This window comes from Chanodichthys erythropterus, chromosome 19, assembly GCF_024489055.1.
Source record: "Chanodichthys erythropterus isolate Z2021 chromosome 19, ASM2448905v1, whole genome shotgun sequence".
Taxonomy (NCBI): Eukaryota; Metazoa; Chordata; class Actinopteri; order Cypriniformes; family Xenocyprididae; genus Chanodichthys; species Chanodichthys erythropterus.
In genome coordinates, this window is record NC_090239.1 from 3177339 (window position 1) to 3200906 (window position 23568).

Sequence of the window (23568 nt, forward strand, 5' to 3'; positions counted from 1 at the left end):
TGGCAAGGGAGGCGTGGTTCAGCGAAGTCTGCAGCGGGAGAGAGAGGCAGGAGACGCGCGATGGATAAATAAAACAAAATCACATTTCATGATTTTAAAACATATTTACTTAAAATTAAGTAAATTTAGAAAACAGCAACATTACAAAAACAAACATTCTTGTTGTTGCTGATTTTTGTGTATGATTCCACACCTGCCCTCCTCACTGCTGGAAAAACTTGAAGAATCATGAACGTATAAGCAGAAGGTTTATTATTAAAAAAATATAGATGTAAAAAAAAAAAAAAAAAAAAAAAAATTAAGCGAATCAATGAATTGTGAACAACTTACTGCCATTGTGTAAATAATATCTAATCATGTAATTCATAAAAAAGTAACTGTAGTCTGATTACAAGTTTTTCAAAAAGTAGTTTACTCTTATTACAAGTACTTGATTTTTGGAATTCGATTACGTATTCCAGATTACATGTAATCCGTTACTACCCAGCTCTGGATATAACATATATCCGGATATATAATCATTTGACGGTGGTAGTGATAGCCATGTATGGTTTTACCTGTGGTTACCAAGTGTCACTCTGAGAATGTTTTCATTTCATTTGAATTTGAATTTCTATATATCCTAATTATTGTTGATGCACTCTAAAAAAGGCTGGTTTAAAAACAACCCAAGTTGGGTTGAAAATGGACAAACCCAACGTTTGCCCAACCTGCTGGGTAGTTTTATTTAAACCAACTATTGTTTAAAAATTGCTATATGGCTAGCTTAAAATGAACCCAAAATGACAATAATAGACAAAAGGTGAATGTTTATTAATAAGCTTTAATATTTTATTAATATAAATTTAATAGTTTAATAGTTTATTAATATACATTTATTAATAAGCAATTTAATAAATGTTTATTGTTTAATAATTATTCATTGAACATTAATAAATGCTCATTTCCAACATACTTTGGGTTAATTTTAATTAAGCAATACAGTAATTTTTAAACAATAGTTGAGTTAAATAAAACTACCCAGCAGGTTGGGCAAACATTTAACCCTACCGCTGGGTTAAAACAACCCAATTGCTGGGTTTGTCCATTTTCAACCCAACTTGGGTTGTTTTTAACCCAGCATTTTTTAGAGTGTGTATTTCATTTTTCCAAGAGCTCATTGCTTCTACCTTAAAATTAAATGCTAACAGTATTTGTAAATTAACTGCACAAATGATTACATTATTTGCTAACTGCATTCTTCTAATATTGTAATTTTGACATGCATTCTCTGTAAAGCTGCTTTGAAACAATATGTATTGTGAAAAGCGCTATACAAATAAATGTGAATTGAATTTAATTAAAGGATTAGTTCACTTTCAAATTAAAATTTCCTGATAATTTACTCACCCCCATGTCATCCAAGACGTTCATGTCTTTCTTTCTTCAGTGGAAAAGAAATAAAGGTTTTTGATGAAAACATTCCTTATAGTGGACTTCAATGGAGCCCAAACAGTTGAAGGTCAAAATTACAGTTTCAGTGCAGCTTTAAAGCGTTCTACACAATCCAGATGAGAAATAAGGGTCTTATAGAGAAACCATCATTCATTTTCGAAAAAAATCTAAAAATTATACACGTTTTAACCATAAATGCTCATCTTGAACTAGCTCTCTTCTTCTGAATTCTTATAGAGAAGAAGAGAGCTAGTTCAAGATGAGTATTTATGGTTAAAATGAATAAAATTATAAAACTAAAATAGAAAATGAATGATGGTTTCTCTATAAGACCCTTATTTCTCATCTGGGATCGTGTAGAATGCTTTGAAGCTGCACTGAAACTGTAATTTTGACCTTCAACCGTTTGGGCTCCATTGAAGTCCACTATAAGGAATGTTTTCATCAAAAACCTTAATTTTTTTTCCACTAAAGAAAGAAAGACATGAACATCTTGGATGACATGGGGGTGAGTAAATTATCAGGAAAATTTAATTTGAAAGTGAACTAATCCTTTAAGCCTAATAATTAATAAAATAACATTTACAATCAATTTTACACTTGAAATAGTCTATACTGATGTGATTGAGTCCATGGCCTTGGTGGAGCTGTGTGTGTGTGTGTGTGTGTGTGTGTGTGTGTGTGTGTGTGTGTGTGTGTGTGTGTGTGTGTGTGTGTGTGTTTGTGTGTGTGTCTGTGTGTATGTGAAAGAGAGAGACCTTCAGTCAAGGCTAAACTGATAAAATCACTCAGATGTGACACAGATATGAACAGTGAAAGCACAAACTACGAGGAATAAAGTGCAGTTACACATAAACGGATCACGAAAATACGGAAGAAAGTGGCATTTTCAGAAAGGAGGAACGTTTAATCGGAGCATTTGTTCATCACGGTGAACATTAAGTGATGCACACTTGAAAAGAAGTAAGAGCACTTCATTTAAACTCGCTATTTTTTTTTTATTGTCACGTTTTCATGCAGTGTTTTTATTATTATTTAACTGACTGATGTTATCGTATGCAAAGTATTTGACGTACCTGATTTGACTGCGTGTTATCGTTATAAGATCAGCTCTGCTGTGGTACTTGTTCATATGTAGTCGTCATGCCTACTTCAAAATATTATTTTATTTTTTCTCCTTTATTTTTGTACTCAGCATCTCAAAAACTGACTCTTTTATTTTACTCTCAATTGACTGAATGCAACAGATTTGGTGCAATCTGAAGCAGAGGAATAATGCAAAAAGCAAATCATTAATACAGATCTATTTCAGTTTTATTTCAAGAAGTTTCAGAAATGAAAACATGAATGCAACCCCACGGATGTGACCCAAGAGCACGCGCTGAGGGATCAAGGCTCCATAAGCCGCTTTTGGGTTCATAACAGAGTCATTGTTAGACTTGGACTGTTGTTTTTTTAACTGCATTCCATCTGGTGAAGATGATGAAGATGATCAACTTTATGAAAGGGTCTGTAATGAAGATCCACAGCCTGTCGCGCGCATCTCGGTGTCTGACAACTGAAGGCGGTGAGTTTATAATGTGACACTCTTGTTTCTGTTCGTGACGTCACGGCCCTTGAGGGAATCTGTAATTTTACAGAAACATATTTAAAGTGTGTGAATCATTCCTACTGCAGTACTTTACCTGTTATCATCATATGCATGCTAATATATTGGGTATAAAATTAAACAAGATGTTTAAACATTAAAGTTTGATACAGATTGAAATGTTGCTTGACAAAGCCATGTGTGAGGTTTAGAAAAGTGTAAAAATGTTTGAAGTTTGAATGTTATAGAGGTCTCACAGACGGGTGGTGAGAGTGTTAGATGGATGGATGGATGGATGGATGGATGGATGGACGGACAGACAGATGGATGGATGGATGGATGGATGGATGGATGGATGGATGGATGGATGGACGGACAGACAGATAGACGGACAGGCGGATGGATGAATGATGGATGGACGGATGATACATAGATAGATGGATGGATGAAATGTATAGACAGACAGACAGACAGAGATAGATGGATGGATGGATGGATGGATAGACAAATAAATGGATGATGGATAGACAGACTGATAGATAGATAGATAGACAAATACATGGATGATGGACGGATAGATAGATAGATAGATAGACAGATAGATAGACAAATACATGGATGATGGACGGATAGATAGATAGACAAATACATGGATGATGGATAGATAGATAGATAGACAAATACATGTATGATGGACGGATAGATAGATAGATAGATAGATAGATAGATAGATAGATAGACAAATACATGGATGATGGACGGATAGATAGATAGACAAATACATGTATGATGGACGGATAGATAGATAGATAGATAGATAGATAGATAGATAGATAGATAGATAGATAGATAGACAAATACATGGATGATGGACGGATAGATAGATAGATAGATAGATAGATAGATAGATAGATAGATAGATAGATAGATAGATAAATGGATGGATGATGAATGGATAGACAGACTGATGGATGGATGAAGGATAGATAGATAGATGGATAGTTGGATGGATGGATGGATGATAGATAGACAAATAAATGGATGATGAATGGATGGATGGATGGATGGATGGACGGATGGACAGACAGATAGATGGATGGATGGATGGATGGATGGATGGACGGACAGACAGATAGATAGACGGACAGGCGGATGGATGAATGATGGATGGACGGATGATACATAGATAGATGGATGGATGAAATGTATAGACAGACAGACAGACAGAGATGGATGGATGGATGGATGGATGGATAGACAAATAAATGGATGATGGATAGACAGACTGATAGATAGATAGATAGACAAATACATGGATGATGGACGGATAGATAGATAGATAGATAGATAGATAGACAGATAGATAGACAAATACATGGATGATGGACGGATAGATAGATAGACAAATACATGGATGATGGATGGATAGATAGATAGACAAATACATGGATGATGGACGGATAGATAGATAGATAGATAGATGGATAGATAGATGGATAGATAGATGGATAGATAGATGGATAGATAGATGGATAGTTGGATGGATGGATGGATGGATGGATGATAGATAGACAAATAAATGGATGATGAATGGATAGACAGACTGATGGATGGATGGATGGATAGATAGATAGATAGATAGATGGATAGTTGGATGGATGGATGGATGGATGGATGATAGATAGACAAATAAATGGATGATGAATGGATAGACAGACTGATGGATGGATGGATGGATAGATAGATAGATAGACAAATAAATGGATGATGGATGGATGGATAGACAGACTGATAAATAGGACGGGTTGAAGGATGGATGGATAGACAGACAGACAAACAGGACAAACAAGCTGTACTCGTGTAATAAAAATCTCATTCAGTGTGTTGAAGTTTAACTGTTGTAAACCGATCCTTGTTACACAATGTCAGATAATTAAGAACATGTTGTGGACTCAAGTGTTGTTTCTGTCATCTGTCTTCAGTTGTGTGTGGGTTTTCCTCTGCATCCGGTCCAAGAGTGTGTATTGTAGGAGGAGGTCCTGCTGGTTTTTACACGGCACAACAACTCCTGAAGGTTTGTGTTTTCAGTTCTCAGGTTAAAATGCACATAACGACTGTCTGACAAGAAAAGATTTCATCTTACAGTAGCTGTTTGGGTTCAATAATCATCTAACTTTACTGATTACAGCTAATAAATTTTCCCCCAAGATTCCCTACAGTAAGGGTCCCGAGGCGTTGCGTGACGGTGCTTTAGGCTTGAAAGTTATTTTTGGAAAGCATCCAGCAGGGCTTGATATTTTACAGCAGCTCTCTTGAAGTTTACCTTTACTCCATATCCGCATATATACAAGTTTTACTAGTTACAAGTTTTCAGATAAACACAGAACACACAGTTCTGGCACTTGATGAAGACTAACTATCCAACAACAGAGATGAAAGAGGAAATACAGATTGAATCACATGTGCTTTGCAGAAATAAAGAACCATCAAAGGGTTTTGAATGCTGATTTTTAGTTCTTTGTTCTGCATGAGACAAACAAATTCATCACTTTTAGCATTGTTTCCTTGCATTTTCCCACAAAGCACACGTGTGTTTGAAGATTGTGATTGTTCATGTGACTTTCAGGCTCGGCAAGATGCAGTCGTAGACATTTATGAGCGGCTGCCAGTGCCTTTTGGACTGGTGCGGTTTGGAGTCGCGCCTGATCACCCTGAGGTCAAGGTCAGGCCTTTCTTATGATGTCAGTATGAAATAATGAACATAATGAATGATCATCATCACTTTCAGTGCCTGTCATACAGAGACTACTTTATTAATCAGTTCCCAAAACATGCTGTTTTAATCAACAACATTTCAGATAATGGAAGTAAAATGACAAATAATGCTGAGTTTATTGAACATTTAAAATTTCTTTAAGATAATTTTGCTATGATAATGATATGATAATAAAAGCACCATTGTGATTTTTTCCCCCACCATTATCTTCATTGATTTTAGATATGTCAACAATAAAGAAAATTAACCAGATGACATAAACGGGCAAATACGCATTAAAAAGCACAATTTATGCAAACATACTGTATGTAACAATGTTGGTGCATTAATAATCATAACTTGTGAACGGTTTTCTAATCCAGGTTACACAGAAAATAAACTGCCTAAATATTATATTTCGAAATATTTCTCCAGTTCTATAAAGAAACACACACACAAATCAAGTTTTTATCAACAATACATAAACATCTTCTTAAGTTACCACAGCTGGTTAAAGTGCAATTTAGAAGGAAAACCTTAAGTTTAGGACATTTGTTTCCACAACAGTTTCTAAAGTCTATTATTGGTTTTATTTTAGTGCACTTTCTGTTTGGGCATTACATTTCTTGCCTAGTTTCGTGAACTTTTCCTCTTGTGACGTGATTATGAAAGTGTTCGATTTTTAAATCTCTTATCTAAACCTTAAAGCAAAAATGATTCATGTCAATAAATCAATTTAAAGTGAAAAAATGTGTGTGAGCAAAAACATGCCGTTTTTGTGTGTGTCCCTTTAAATGCAAATGAGCTGCTGCTCCCGCCTCCTTTACAGTAGAGGGCGGAGCTTTAACAGCTCAACAACAACAAAGGTGGAGAATCTCACGCAGCCAAAATGAGGATTGTCAGTAACGGTGTTCATTTTTGGTGTAAATTTTAGGGTTAGTGATGTCACCAACCCAAGAAGAAGCTTGTTGTAGTTCCTACTAGTTGTTTTTTGTAGTCCTTTTTGTAGTAAAAAAGCAATTTCTGTAAAATAAAATATCTCTCTTTGCATTGTTTTGCATTGCATTGCAAAAAGTCAAATCATAATCAACCACCCCTTTAAAATTTTGATTCAATTATTTGTTTGCAATGTCATGGCACTTTTCATGTCTTAAAATATTATAATTTAGTAAAAATGCATGTGGTTAAATATATTGCTGGTTATTACTTATTATTGCTATTTGGTGCATGTACTGTTTCCTGTTGTCTCAAGCTGATTCAATGTTAGAATACTTTATCACCTTTATGTGTAAAATATTGCCTCTCATTAAGTAAGGGACTATCTGTTTGACCAATGGCCAATGCGTTTGTTGAAAATACACAGATATGACTTTACCTTTAAAAACCATTAGGTGAAATGATAGCACGGACTCTCTGATTGGACAGTCTGATTGTTGCCAGTCATGAATGTTTGTTTATGTCTGATTTATGTTACAACATTGCTAAAAATACTTTAGATATGTTAGCTATCAGTGACCTGAATACACGTGAGTTCATTGTTCTATGATGAGCATCTCAGACAGCTGACTAGAAGTCTTGTTGTCATATGATCTTAACCCAAACAAGCTCTTCCTCTTTCATACAACAAGTATACCAAATAAGCTAGGCTTATTTCAGTTAGTCTGATCATTTTCAACCAAATCAACTGACAATGAATCAGACTTACTGAAATAAACCTGGATTATTTGGTAAACTTGTTTTATGAAACAGGCCCCTGGAAAAATAATTTCCTCAAGTTTGAGAATGTTTGTGTATTAGCTTTATTTTTCATCATTAGTCACTGCTATAAATGCGTACTACTGAAATAATGCATGTTTTTATTTCTCATTTAAATGTTCCAGAATGTCATTAACACTTTCACCCAGACGGCCCAGCATGAACGGTGCAGTTTTCATGGTAACGTGAATGTGGGCAAAGATGTGACGATTGAGGAGTTAAGACACGCATACCATGCTGTAGTGCTGGTGAGGAAGCCACTCACAACACCATAACAAGTGAATCCTGGGTACAAAATTAACAACCACCAATTGACTATGACATATAAATAAATTAAATACTATTACTGAGTTGGAAATCCTTGACCTAATTTGGTGTTCCGGCTCAAAAATGACCGTCCTTTTAAGTTGCTTGTAAATCTTTCAATATGCTATATTATTTCCAAATACTGTAGTGGCCAAAAATGATGTCTGGAGGGGATGTTTGTTTTTAAGGACCGGATAAACCATCAAAATATAAGTATAACATTTAATATATGAGGGAAGAACAAAACTTGGTTAGGGTATCTAACAAAAAGATTTAGCAAGAAATGCAAACTACAGCTACAAGTTTTATTTTATTCTCAAAGAAATGCATAGAATAACCAAAAGCTCACTTGAAAAAGCATACATTGACTACAAAAAATCAGCTACTAATATTTAATCGGTTCTCTCTTGTTTTTGCATGTTCATAAAAAATGTTGTTGCACAATTCGACATGCTTCATTTAACAATTGAATCCAAGCACAACTATGCGGGATTCTTACAAAATCTTTAATGCATTTTTAATAATATTTCAATAAAAGGTGAAAATGTTGATTTTCCTTGGCCGGACATCACTGTTGGCTGTTAATGCAATGGATTCAATCTCTTTATCAGCTTGTTTTCTTTCAATTCGTTTTGTGTTTCTTTTTGGAGCTAATTGATCTGAGCTTATGCACCTCAGTTTTTGAGTGAAAAAAGTTTGAATTTAAAAAAATCTGAGGTATATATACGGAAGAGGATTAGGGCCAAGCAATAATAAAAAAAAATAAAACCATCTTGAGATTAAAGTTGTTAAATTTCAAGAAAAAAGTCGAGATAAAATGTTGAGAATAAACTCGTTAAATTTTGAGAAAAAAATCATTAAATTTAGAGAAAAAAGTCGAGATAAAATGTTGAGAATAAACTCATTAAATTACGAGAAAAAACTCGTTAAATTTCAAGAAAAAATTCGAGATAAAATGTTGAGAATAAACTCGTTAAATTACGAGAAAAAACTCGTTAAATTTTGAGAAAAAAGTCGAGATAAAATGTTGAGAATAAATTCATTAAATTATGAGAAAAAAACTCGTTAAATTTCGAGAAAAAAGTCTAAATAAAAATGTTGAGAATAAACTTGTTAAATTACGAGAAAAAACTCGTTAAATTTCAAGAAAAAAGTCGAGATAAAATGTTGAGAATAAACTCGTTAAATTACGAGAAAAAACTAGTTAAATTTCAAGAAAAAAGTCGAGATAAAATGTTGAGAATAAACGCGTTAAATTTTGAGAAAAAACTTGTTAAATTTCGAGGAAAAATCGAGATAAAATTTTGAGAATAAAGTCATTAAATTACGAGAAGAAAGTCCAAATAAAATGTTGAGAATAAACTCGTTAAATTTCGAAAAAAAAACTCGTTAAATTTCGAGAAAAAAGTCGAAATAAAAATGTTGAGAATCAACTCATTAAATTACGAGAAAAAACTCGTTAAATTTTGAGAAAAAAGTCGAGATAAAATGTTGAGAATAAATTCATTAAATTATGAGAAAAAAACTCGTTAAATTTCGAGAAAAAAGTCTAAATAAAAATGTTGAGAATAAACTTGTTAAATTACGAGAAAAAACTCGTTAAATTTCAAGAAAAAAGTCGAGATAAAATGTTGAGAATAAACTCATTAAATTACGAGAAAAAACTCGTTAAATTTTGAGAAAAAAGTCGAGATAAAATGTTGAGAATAAATTCATTAAATTATGAGAAAAAAACTCGTTAAATTTCGAGAAAAAAGTCTAAATAAAAATGTTGAGAATAAACTTGTTAAATTACGAGAAAAAACTCGTTAAATTTCAAGAAAAAAGTCGAGATAAAATGTTGAGAATAAACTCGTTAAATTACGAGAAAAAACTAGTTAAATTTCAAGAAAAAAGTCGAGATAAAATGTTGAGAATAAACGCGTTAAATTTTGAGAAAAAACTTGTTAAATTTCGAGGAAAAATCGAGATAAAATTTTGAGAATAAAGTCATTAAATTACGAGAAGAAAGTCCAAATAAAATGTTGAGAATAAACTCGTTAAATTTCGAAAAAAAAACTCGTTAAATTTCGAGAAAAAAGTCGAAATAAAAATGTTGAGAATCAACTCATTAAATTACGAGAAAAAACTCGTTAAATTTTGAGAAAAAAGTCGAGATAAAATGTTGAGAATAAATTCATTAAATTATGAGAAAAAAACTCGTTAAATTTCGAGAAAAAAGTCTAAATAAAAATGTTGAGAATAAACTTGTTAAATTACGAGAAAAAACTCGTTAAATTTCGAGAAAAAAGTCGAGATAAAATGTTGAGAATAAAGTAATTAAATTATGAGAAAAACGTTGTTAGATTATGAGAATAAACTCATTAAATTATGAGAAAAAAACTTGTTAAATTTCAAGAAAAAAGTCAAGATAAAATGTTGAGAATAAACTCGTTAAATTACGAGAAAAAACTCGTTAAATTTTGAGAAAAAAGTCCAAATAAAATGTTGAGAATAAATTCATTAAATTATGAGAAAAAAACTCGTTAAATTTCGAGAAAAAAGTCTAAATAAAAATGTTGAGAATAAACTTGTTAAATTACGAGAAAAAACTCGTTAAATTTCGAGAAAAAAGTCGAGATAAAATGTTGAGAATAAAGTAATTAAATTACTAGAAAAACGTTGTTAGATTATGAGAACAAATTTGTTAAATTATGAGAAAAAAGCGACTTTTTTGACTAACAACTTTTTTCTCGTAATTTAATGACTTTATTCTCATCATTTTATCTCAACCTTTTTCTCAAAATTGAACAACTTTAATCTCGATAGTTTTATTTTTTTATTATTGCTTAGCCCTAATCCTCTTCCGTATATATAAGCTCAGATCAGTGATGCTTACAATAAATCAGCTCCTTAAAGAAATACAAAACCTGTTCTAATTTAAAGAAAACAAGTTGACAAAAAGATTGAATCAACTATTTGACTATAACATAGGATAGGAAGAGATTTCTAAGGAATTTTTGGCATGCTGGTCATTTTCGACTGGGAACACCACAAATGTAACAAGGTCAGGAAAAAAACAAACCAGGATGATTTGGAGGTAGTTGTTATACCCTGTATGAGCTAATTGGAAAACAAAATTCTCTCTGGTCAAAATAACAATCATGTGACACTGATAAACACAGTCTCTGTCTTCTGCATCTGTTTTCCCAGAGTTACGGAGCCGAAGGAAACCGCTCCATGGAAATTCCGGGTGAGGATTTTTCTGGTGTTTTTTCAGCTAAAGACTTTGTCGGATGGTACAACGGACTTCCCACCAATAAGGAGGTGCAGTTTGATTCATTCCAGACTTCATCTGTGTTTGAAGTCAACACCCCTCAAACAACTCTCTAATTTATCCTTCTGATTTTTAGCTGTGTCCTGATCTCAGCTCTGAAACAGCTGTGATTCTTGGACAGGGAAATGTGGCTCTGGATGTTGCCCGAATACTTCTCTCCCCTTTGGACATGTTGAAGGTCTGTGGTCATGCTTAAATTAATAGGTTGATGTGGCCATTTGTAACTTGAATGTGTGAGTCGTCTGGTGTCATTTATTTCCAGTCATTTTAGCTGTACAAAAACAGTACCTTACATATGAACCAGTTCATTTGAATGAATTGGTCAGAAAGACTCATTAATCAATGTTTCAAACCCTTGTGTCACTATATTGACTTACTGAATCACAAGTTATTACTTTCACCAGCCTCAACTCTGAAATGAATCGTTACAGTGTTTACAGACAAGGCTCACATTTAGTGAACAATATTTTTTCAGAGAAGAGATTTGAATTTTTATAAGGGGTGTAAGGGTACATATATTCATCCCGAACCGTTATGGTTCAGTGCATACAGCCCATCGTAGGCGATTCACACTCCAATCCAAAAGGGGGCGTACACGGTAATGCAACACTGTTTGCTAACCCCCACAACAGGATCTTTGCATTGAAATGTTTACATGTAATCTCTCAACCAGTGTATCAAATGCGGAAAGACATCAATAAAACAGCTAGAGAATAATATCTCACGTAACATTACATTCACCTTAGGCAAGTCATTTAGTGTCCACAGCATGTTAGTTCACTAGAGAGGAGCATTTCACTAAATATATATGCACTTTATTAACTTATATATGTTCATTATATTTACTTTACCTATTAGTTGTCAGGGCTTGTTCTGTCTTTATTTTCATTATGTTCACCTTTTGTTTGCTCATCTTCAGCTGACCCAGTTTCATTCATTCATCTGATTCCCCTGTATCTTGTAAATTCCCTCATTAAGTGATTAGTTAACACATCTTCTGTTTTACCTTTCATCATCTGCCTATTTAAGCCCTGAGTCCTTTGTCCGTTTATCCTCATTTGATTCTAGTTTCTCCTGTGTAATTATGTTTAAGTCTATTCCTAGTATTCTTACCCTTGATTTCACAGACAAGACTTACGCTAGTCTTAGACTAAAATGCATGTTTGAGCTGTTTTAAAGGGATAGTTCACCCAAAAATTTAAATCTGGCATTTATCTGCTTACCCCCAGCGCATCCAAGATGTAGGTGACTTTGTTTCTTCAGTAGAACACAAATGATGATTTTTAACTCCAACCGTCTGTCAGCCGTATAATGCGTGTCAATGGGAACTCCATCTATAAGAGTAAATAAAACTTGCACAGACAAATCTAAATTAAACCCTGCGGTTCGTGACGACACATTGATGTCCTACGACACGAAACGATCGGTTTGTGCAAGAAACCCAACAGTATTTAAGTAATTTTTACCTCTAATTATCCTTAAGAAAATGTTAATTATAATTAAATTTATTTAAAGAAAGAGAAACAATTTGTTCAATAAACCACTGTTTAATAAAAAAGAAGAAAGGTGTGCAAGCACAATTTTACTTTTCTCCCCTGATGTACCGAACCTGTACCAAACTGTCAGTACCGAGGTTCGTACCCTCATGTTTGTGTTGCATTACACCCCTAGTATTTATAGATAATGTTCATACAACCAATGGCAAAAAGTATGGAATCACCACACTTAGATTTTTTACTTTATAGTAAATAAACAAAAAAGGTTTTTTTGTTCAATAGCTTAACATTCTCGCTTCATGAAACAAACAAATCCACTTTATTATTATTATTATTATTATTAACGGCATGTATTTTTCCAGAGCAAATAGAAGAAAAAAGTATGGAATCATTCAATGTTGAGAAAAAAAAATGGAATCATCTGTTAATTTCCATTTTAAAACAAATACTTTGTTTGACTTGGCTAATTGAAATGAAATTCAACAAGGAATTTCAATATGGAGTGTGGCCAAAGAAGTTGGTTGCTCCCAGTCAAAATGTGTCTAAAATTTGGTGCAAGTATAAACAAAATGGGAAGGTTAAAAGCAAGACATACAGGCAGACCTGAAAGGAAGACGTCAAAGCGTCAAGATAGAAATCTCAAAGCAATATGCCTTTACAATAGAAAATGCACAACAATACAAAAGAAAAACAGACAGAATCAGGAGCCAGTTTTTGTAACAGAACTGTAAAAAAACAGATGAATTAACATATAGAGCTTAAAGGTGATAAAGAGGATCTTTTCGTCGACTGAGAAACCAAAGACTGTTACTGAGTTTTTGAAATGAGCGCATGCGTAAGAACAACCCCCCTCCTTTCGAGGGAACGCCTCCCAAAACTCGTGCACGAGTATTGGAACACGAGTGTTTACCACCAACATTCGCTGTATCGTGTTTTTTGGATTCATTATGTCGGACTCACCGCAGGTAACTCGTAATCTGCAGTTGTTACTCCTGTATCCTGACAAAAACACTGCATGCAGCGCTTGTGGAGTGTGGAAAGTTACTGGAGCGTGCAGCCGAACTCGTCTTTCACAAGGAACGTCACGGCAGTGATTGACAAGCCAGAGGGCAATCATCGATCATCGCGTAAACGATTGGCTGATGTTTTTAAGGCCCTACCTCGTACACAGATGATGTATATTAATATTATTACTTTCAGTGCACCTAATAAAGTCTTTTATCAGTTAGTAAAGACAGTTTCAAGTAATATTGCAAAAATGTATAAAACAAAACATCCTCTTTAGCACCTTTAAACAGTTACAGTGGGCTAAAGAGAAGCAATCATGGATTCTGGATGATCGGATGAAAGTGTTATTCAGTGAAGAATCACAAATCTGCATTAGCCAAAGAGATTACGCTGGAACTTTTGTCAGGTGCCGTTCTAATAAAACATTTAAAGATGACTGCTTGAAGAAAACAATCAAATTTTCCAACTCATTTATGATATGGCGTGCATGTCATGTAAAGCACCAGGGGAGATGGCAGTCATTACCTCAACAGTAAATGCACTGGTGTACATTGAGATTGTGGACACTTTTCTCATTCCATCGATAGAAAATAGGTTTGGTGATGATGAAATCATTTTTCAGGACAATAATGCATCTTGCCACAGAGCAAAGAATGTTAAAGCTTTTCTTCAGGAAAGGCACATCAACTCAATGACATGGCCACCCAATAGTTCAGATCTCAATCCAACTGAAAATTTATTGTGGAAGTTATAAACAATGGTCCATGATGACAAGCTGCAAAGCTGATCTGTCAAACGCTATTTGAGAAAGCTGGAACCAGCTTGGTCGGGAATATTGCTTTTCATTAATGAAGTCCAGAACTTAGGATGGGCAACAATTGTTTTGATTCCCATCCTCAAAATTGAGTGATTTCATACTTGTTTCCTCTACTTGCTCTGGAAAAAGACATGTCATTAATAATAATAAAAATGTGGATTTGTTTGAGGTACGTTTCATGAAGCGAGAATGTTAAGCTATTGAACAAAACATATGACATTTGTGTCATATCTGTGATTTTTTGCTAATTTGCTATAAAGTAAAAAATCTGAGTGAACATCCTCTGAATGTGGTGGTTTCATAATTTTTTGCAGGGGTTGTACATCCTGATAACATCAGTAATTTGGTTTTGATAAAAGACACCCTGTAAACCACCCTTTCCTGTCTTGATTCTGTCGTCTGCTTCCACTTTCCCCTCTGACTTTAATTTACGGGACATCATAAACTCACTGTTTACTTTAATGAATGCTTCTGTCAGGACCACTAACGTCAAATACGATTTTTAATTGCATAGAGTTTGTATAGTCGTTATGGTTCTGTTCTAGGCAAGAACACCCTGAGAAATCCGACAGCTGCTGATGATGCTGAGGAGCTTATATATATGTGTATATATATATATAATATTTGCATTACTTGTGATTGTGTATGGCTAAGTTGTTTTAGAAAAATGGTGAGTTTGCAGTGAGAATTGAATGTGGTGATGATAGAGAAAGACTGTGCTAGTAGTGCTACGAAATAATATGACCAGTCTAGTGTAATTTATGACATCAATCTCTAACCCATCAAATGTTTATGGTTTGAATCAGTCAAACGACTCACTCACTCACTATATTGTTGACTTACATGATCACAAGTTATTACTCTTGCCATGTTCAACTCAAAATGAACTGAGAATCATTACTTTTCTGTTTTCTTTTCTGTCGTTCTTTTTTCTTTTTGCAATGTGTTTTTGCAGCGTTGAGCAGTGTAGCCAGTCACAGACGTTAGATTGTGCCAAAATGTTAGATCAGCCTGAGAGTTTGACTGAGAAAGAAGCAGGAGATGAAGTGATGATAATTAAAGAGCAGAGTTTATTGAAAAATCTTAGTTGCGTATGTTTTTCAGTGCTCAGACTTCATCTGGATGAATCAATGCTTTGATTTCATCTGACCAGTGGCTAAAATTACAACAAACTGGAAAATGACTGCTTCCCCGCATCGTCCTTTGATGTTAAAAAGCTGGAAATGGAGACATTCTCTTATTTCCTACTCATGAAGACAAACATCCCTTGAGACCACACAATCATAAGACTAAACAAAGATAGCAAGCATTGCAAGAGCAAGGAAATAAGTAATATAAAAACATATATATATATATATCATCTGGGTCTTTATGGGGTGTCTCTAATAAATACAAGTTCACACACACCTATCATTATAGTATAGAATGCAACTTTCACATGCAATTGACAGATAAACTGCACACTCCTATTTTAGAGTTGTTAAGTTGTGGATAGCATTAAAGAGGGCACATGTTATTATTCAAATGAACCGTTTATATGCATTGTAAACAGATTGTTCTTCATCCATGCAAGAAAAGCATGAATGAGCGTGTCTTATAGCGTATTTAATTCAGGTAATCTTAAAGGGTTTGTTCACCCAAAAATGAAAGTTCTGTCATTAATTACTCACCCTCATGTCGTTCCACACCCGTAGGACCTTCATTCCTATTCAGAACACAAATTAAGACATTTTTGATGAAATCCGATGGCTCAGTGAGTCATTGAAAGCAAGTTACACTTTCAGATGCCCAGAAAGCTATTAAAGATATTTAAAACAGCTCATGTGACATTATTTAACAATATCTAGAGATGGGCGATTTCAAAACACTGCTTCATGAAGCTTTACGAATCTTTTGTTTCGAATCAGTGGTTTCAGTGATTCGAAACAAAAGATTTGTAAAGCTTTGAAGCTTCATGAAGCAGTGTTTTGAAATCGCCCATCACTAGATATTGTTGAATAAACTTGTTATTTTGTTTTTTTGGTGCACAAAAAGTTTTCCCGTTGCTTTATAACATTACGGTTGAACTACTGTAGTCACATGAACTGTTTTAAATATGTTTTAGTAGCTTTCTGGGCATCTGAAAGTGTTAATTATCTTGCTGTCAATGGAGGCCTCACTGATCCATTGGATTTTATCAAAAATATCTTAATTTGTGTTCCGAAGATGAATGAAGGCCTTATAGGTGTGGAAAGACATGAGGATGAGTAATTAATGACAGAATTTTCAATTTTGGATGAACTAACACTTTAATAGTATGAGCCATTTCATGGGTGGCCAAAAAAGAACGCTTTAAAAGTAGAAATGTATCTTCATATTTACAGGTAAATCTTCATATTACGAGTACACTACGTTCTTTGACCCCCCCCCCACCCACCCCACCCCCCCAAAATCTAATTTTGATGTCTTTCAGGGGGATCAAACCCCCATAATTCACACCCTGGTGATAAGCATAGCAATGGAAAAAAAAAGTGTGTGTTTTTTTTTTTTACTTTTAACCACCCTTTCCTATTTTAATATATGTGCAGTAATGTGGATCCAACTACTATCCTCTCTGGTTTTCTGTTACAGGAGACGGATATTACCCAGAATTCACTGGCAGCGTTGGCAGGCAGTAATGTGAAAAGGGTTTTGATTGTGGGTCGGCGAGGTCCTCTTCAAATCGCATGTACCATCAAGGTTCGACTCCTCCTGTTTTACACTCACCGAGTGACTGAAAGCCATTTGACATGAGAGGTGTGAATGGGGAAGATAAAGCAGAGGAACCTGTTGTTGCATGGGAAGAAAAACAATGTCTTGCATAATGGAAAAACACTTATATGATACATATAATTGTATAGTTTATTTACTTTGTAAGTGAAAGTTTCGGAATGACTGTATAAGGCCGCAGGGAGTAGTATTGTTTATTTTCTCTTCAGGAACTCAGAGAGATGGTGAATCTGCCGAACACCAGAGCCGACATGCTGACCTCTGACTTTGAGGGCATCGCAGAAGCTTTGAAAGGTAAAAGCATTAGTTGAAGGGTTTGTTCACCTAAAAATAAAGATCTGCCATCATTTACTCACCCTCATGTTGATCCAAACCTGTATGACATTCTTTTCTTATGTGAAACACAAAAGATTATGTTATAAATAATGATAAAGAACCAAAATTTGTAATTAATTAATACAAATTGTAATAATTAATTTAATTTAATAAGTTACAGTAGTGGTCACAAATATTTCTTTCTTTCTTTCTTTCTTTCTTTCTTTCTTTCTTTCTTTCTTTCTTTCTTTCTTTCTTTCTTTCTTTCTTTCTTTCTTTCTTTCTTTCTTTCTTTCTTTCTTTCTTTCTTTCTTTCTTTCTTTCTTTCTTTCTTTCTTTCTTTCTAAAGCACTTTCACAAAAGTGCTGTACAATACAAGTAAAATAAAATGAATAAGAAACAACAAAACATTGAAACATCACATAACAATACAACATAATACGATTAGACATGGCTAGATAAAAGCTATTGACATAAAATGATTTTTAAGCTGGAATTTAAATACAGACAGAGATGGTGCAGCTCTAATAGAAGCTGGTAAATTGTTCCATAGATTAGGACCAGCAACAGCGAAGGCTCGATCACCTCTGCAATTTTAGCAAATGGCTACAATATAACAAAGAGTGAAAAATTTAAGGGGTCTGAATACTTTCCGTATATGAATTCTGACCTCCCTCCAAACTTTATTACTTGTTTAGTAAAAGATAAGAAGAACCTTATAATGAAGATATATTTTAAATGAAAGTTAAATGAATATTTCATGAATGCCAGGTTGGGGCAAAACATTTTTAGCATACGCTACCATTTAAAAGTTTGTCGTCAGGTGTTCACTGCCAGAAGTGTAAAACATCATGCGTCATAAAAACGTCAGTCCTGTCAGTTTGGAATTTGTGTAGTTGGAAAGTGTTTTGTTAAGTTAACTGTGCAGAAATGGTTCATTGGATTTATATGTGAAGTTTACTTATTCATGAAACGAAAATGATCTTTATCTTAATAGTTTTCTCATTTTCAAAATAAACATGAAAGTTTGGGGTCAGTATTTTTTATTTTTTAAGAAACCTTTATTTAAAAAAACATTTATTTAATCAAAAAAGGACATTTATAAAATTACAAAATGTTTCTATTTGAAATAAATGCTGTTTGTCAAACTTTATCAAAGAATCCTGATAAAGAAAAAACAATTCCACACACAACCATTTTCTACTACTACTAATAAAAAATGCTTCTTGAGCAGAAAAAAAATCAGCATATTAGAATGATTTCTGAAGGATCATGTGACACTGAAGACTGGAGTAATGATGCTGAAAATTCAGCTTTGATCACAGGAATAAATTCCAACATCAAAAACAGTCATTTTAAATTGCAATAATATTTCACAATAGTATGGTTTTACTGCAAATGCAGTCTTGATGAGCAGAAGAGACTGATATTAAACTTTTGAACCGTGCATATCCAACTTTGTGAAATTTTTTTAAAGTAAAAACGTATAATCATATGAGTTGTATGAAAGTGATTGACTTTCTTAAAAAACAAAACAAAAACAAAACCTTATCAGATAAGACTTCATATTTGTGTGAACCTGATGTTCTGGGGAAATTCATGGTTTAATCTTCTGGATAGATCTACAGCAGTACCTCAGATTTTACTTCTCATTGCATTCCTCCACATAAGTTTCCAGATCATCTATTTAATGTAATATTGCAGAACGTTTACAATATATAATATGTACAATATACAGTTTGTACAGTATAAAAATCATTATGCCTATGGAATGTCCCCATAAAACATGAAAACTCAACATATGTTTGTGTGTGTGTGTGTTTATTAGACCTTCCCAGACCGAGAAAAAGACTGACGGAGTTAATGATGAAGGCTGTAAAGGAAGGAAGAGATGATAAAGTTGAGAAGTGCTGGGGTTTCCGCTTCTTTCGCAGTCCCGTGGAGATTCTCACCGGGGCTGATGGGAAAAGAGCAACAGGAATCCGATTGGCTCTAAATAAGCTTGAGGTAAACGTGCAAGATAGAATAATGATATCTGAATATGTGCCCTCTGTCAACATACAGTGGCATGAAAAAGTATGTGAACCCCTTGCAGAATCTGTGAAAATGAGAATTGTTTTAATAAAATAAGAGGGATAATAAAAAATGCATGTTATTTTTTGTTTAGTACTGTCCTGAGTAAGATATTTTACATAAAAGATGTTTGCATTTAGTTCACAAGACAAAACAATAGCTGCATTTATTAAAATAATTAAAATAAAGTATGTGAACCATTGATTCTCAATACTGTGTGTGGTTACCTGATGATCCACGACTGTTTTTGTGTTTTGTGATGGTTGTTCATGAGTCTCTTGTTTGTCCTGAGCAGTTAAACTGAGCTCTGTTCTTCAGAAAAATCCTCCAGATCCTGCAGATTCTTCAGTTTTCAAGCTGAGGACGACTGAGGGACTCAAACTCAACTATTAAAAAGGTTCAAACATTCACTGATGCTCCAGAAGGAAACACGATGCATTAAGAGCCGGGGGGGTGGAAACTTTTGAATTTAAATATCAAGGTAAATTGTACTTAATTTTTCTGCCGGGAAACATGCAAGTATCTTCTGTTGGTTCCGAAGGGCAGTACTAAATAAAAAACAATGATATTTAAACAAAATAAGAAAAATTGTGACATCTTCATCCTGTTCAAAAGTTTTCACCCCCCGACTCTTAATGCATCGTGTTTCCTTCTGGAGCATCAGTGAATGTTTGAACCTTTTTTAATAATAACTGCTCCAACCTGATTTCAGATCATTAACTTATCTTGTTCATCTTGTTGGTCTGTATGGATGTTTATATTTCAGGATCACTGAATGTGAGGAAGTTGCTCTCCCGCACATAGCTTTTAGTAATTTGAACCTAAATGTTTTTAGAGGTCACCATGGTTTTTGAGATGATTGAATAACACTAGACTGTATTTTTTGCTGGAAAGTCCTGATATGCTTGAGAGAGAAGAACGATGTCATCAGGTGTTCACTCTGCCAGAAGTGTAAAACATCATGCGTCATAAGCAAAAACGTCAGTCCTGTCAGTTTGGAATTTGTGTAGTTGGAAAGTGTTTTGTTAAGTTAACTGTGCGGAAATGGTTCATTGGATTTATATGTGAAGTTTACTTATTCATGAAACAAAAATGAAACTGACAGTGATTGATCTCTATCTTAATAGTTTTCTTATTTAAAAAAAAAAAAAAAAAAAAACATAAAATTTTGGGGTCAGTCATTTTTTTTTTTTAAGAAACTGAAAAAGGACACATTTAATCAAAAAATGACATTTATAAAATTACAAAATGTTTCTATTTTAAATAAATGCTGTTTGTCTAACATTATCAAAGAATTCTGATAAAGAAAAAACAATTCCACACTTTTCACACAACCATTTTCTACTACTACGAACAAAAAATGCTTCTTGAGCAGAAAAAAATCAGAATGATTTCTGAATAATCATGTGACACTGAAGACAGCTTTGATCACAGGAATAAATTATATGTTAAAATATATTGCTATAGAAAAATGTTTCACAATATTACTGTATTTTTGATCAAATAAACGCAGTCTTGGTGAGCAAAAGAGACTTATTTTAAAATTTAATAAAATAAAAAACAGTTACTTTAATTTGTGATGATAATATTTCACAATATCACATAACAGAGCCTTTTTTCAATAACATTAAAACATGTAAAAAGGGGCCCAAAACTTCTGAATAATAGTGTATTTGCTACTGTCAATTTGCTTTAAAAAAATACAATTTATTACATGATTTATTAAATTAATCGCACATCAGTGTGGCTGAGAAATTAACCAAATTATAATTTAAAGACATTTACTGTGTCCCAATTCACATTCTATCCGGCCCCGTTTACACTAGAGCGTTTTTGTCTTAAAACAGCGTTTTAAAATGAAAAAGATCCTCGTCTACACTGGCGTTTCCACAGATCTCTGTCTACACTACACAGCCGAAAACACACGTCACACTGGGCGTGTAAACTAACTCAAATGGGGAAACGTCAAATTCTCCGAAGCTGTTTGCCAAGCTTTTGATTAAATTTAATATTAAATCACCAATGAAATCTGACAACAACTTGTCTCATAAATTTTGTTTCTAAACGCTCGAATCATGACAAAAAACACGTTATTTTCTATTTTCAAACTAATGTGCAGTCCTAAATGCGCGTCTCTTGTGCCTCATTTTGAAGGCGCGCATCTGACTGTTTCTATAGTAACCGGAGCTTCTAACGGCTGCTGCAGTGACGCGATGACTTTACCAGTCGGCGATTGGCTCTTATTTAGAAGGCGGGACTTATTTCGCCATATCCTCCTGGGACCCAGGAATAGACTTTTGTCCTCTGTAGTGGGCATTATATTAGAGATACCAAACGTTTCACCATGAGCATGCCTTCTCATTGGTCTTTAAACATGACTGACATTAATTTAGTGATCAAATTTAGCACTCTTATGGAAATATGATTATCATTTAAATTGGATTATTTGTTTTTTAAATTGTTTGTTATAAATCAACATCTCAGGGAAATGTTATAAGGTTTCTAATCAAAATACGACTTTCTGTCACGAAACAGGACATGATTTCATACATGACCTCTGTAGAGGACACCAGGACTTAAATCATGATTATCAGGCATTTTGGGAGACACAAAAAGTGGAAAGAATGATGTTTGGACTTTTGTTTACGACACATTTGTAGAGGAAATACGGGAAGATGATTATATTTAAAAACAGGAAGTTGTCTATATTTTAAGGTTTTGAGATTAAAATAAATAATTTCTTTAATATTTTTTGTAAAAGGTTTTGGATAACAGATAAGAATAACTTGGAAACGAGGATAAGAAAAAGTTAAATAAAAGTCTGTATTTGGTTCGTCCACTTTTACGGTCCCTAGCCTTTACAGAAATATTACACTTGAAAAAACACACTAGAATTACAATTTATATATATATATATATATATATATATATATATATATATATATATATATATATATATATATATTAAAATGAAACAATATGTTATTTGCACAATTACACCTTCTTGAGCCATCAATGTAGCAATATTTGTTTTTTAATTAATTATAAGAATTCCAATAAATATATTTAATTAAAGAGAAAGAGAAAGAAATAATATATCAATACTCCTAAGATATTATTATGAAAATGTTGCAAATTGCTCCAAGAACACATTAATATGCAAATTAGATACAGTGTATAGATACCTTGTATTGAATGGGAAAATCCATGTGACTATTTTACCCACATTTTGCATAAAGTAAAATGGTATATAGATTCATTCCGTTCTATCTTTCATAACATAGTTGAGAATCATCTTTAAACAACATCTAGTAAAAAACAAACAAACAAACAAAAATCCTGGAACTTAAAAATTGATTGGTGAATAATAATAATTTTAAAAAAAGGTCATTGTTTTTGCCTATACATTTAACTTAGTCCTGGTGTGTCCACTACAGAGGACATAGCATAAAATATGAATAAAATACAATTTTCAAAAATTTTATTTTTCCATTTTTTTTCTTATGCTCTAAACAATGTAATGATGTGAAACAAAATATTACATTTCAAAACTTTTTTTCAGGGTCCCAGGAGGATATTGAATGTTGCACTTTCTCCCATTCAAAACACTACGAGTGACGCATCTTGTGTTATTCTATAGTCTTTGAGAGCATGAATGCTCTTCTGCTACACACTCTTCACAAAAACAGTTCATACTTTAAAGGCGTAGTATTAGTAGGAGAATTGGGGTGCAGCAATAGTGTTATCATGATAAAAGTGTTGAATAGACATTACCAAATACAAGAAATACATTTTATGTGACTCAACATTAAATTTATTACACAAACTTTTAAGCTACAGTGTTGCTTTAACATTTGTTCTTCATTGTTTAACATAAGAAGTGTAAGTCTTGTAGAGGAGCATAACAAAATGTGAGAGATAAAAAATGAAAGGATCTGAATATTTTCTGAAACCAAA

General features: G+C 33.5%; 1 protein-coding gene across 3 annotated transcripts in view; it reads left to right on the top strand.

The window, feature by feature from the left end:
* The first annotated feature begins 2227 nt into the window (after nucleotides 1-2227).
* The window catches only part of fdxr (ferredoxin reductase), a 32700-nt gene continuing 11359 nt past the window's right edge, over nucleotides 2228-23568 (top strand). Inside the window, exons 1-10 of one of the 3 annotated variants that reach the window (XM_067369231.1) lie at nucleotides 2229-2397; nucleotides 2747-3001; nucleotides 5005-5096; nucleotides 5649-5744; nucleotides 7658-7780; nucleotides 11031-11144; nucleotides 11231-11332; nucleotides 17086-17193; nucleotides 17433-17517; nucleotides 19367-19545. In XM_067369231.1, coding sequence (XP_067225332.1) covers nucleotides 2914-3001; nucleotides 5005-5096; nucleotides 5649-5744; nucleotides 7658-7780; nucleotides 11031-11144; nucleotides 11231-11332; nucleotides 17086-17193; nucleotides 17433-17517; nucleotides 19367-19545 — 987 coding nt within the window. In that variant the 5' untranslated portion in view covers nucleotides 2229-2397; nucleotides 2747-2913. Of the gene's footprint in view, nucleotides 3002-5004; nucleotides 5097-5648; nucleotides 5745-7657; nucleotides 7781-11030; nucleotides 11145-11230; nucleotides 11333-17085; nucleotides 17194-17432; nucleotides 17518-19366; nucleotides 19546-23568 lie in introns of all 3 variants that reach the window. The other 2 variants (XM_067369232.1, XM_067369230.1) reach the window with 2 other exon arrangements.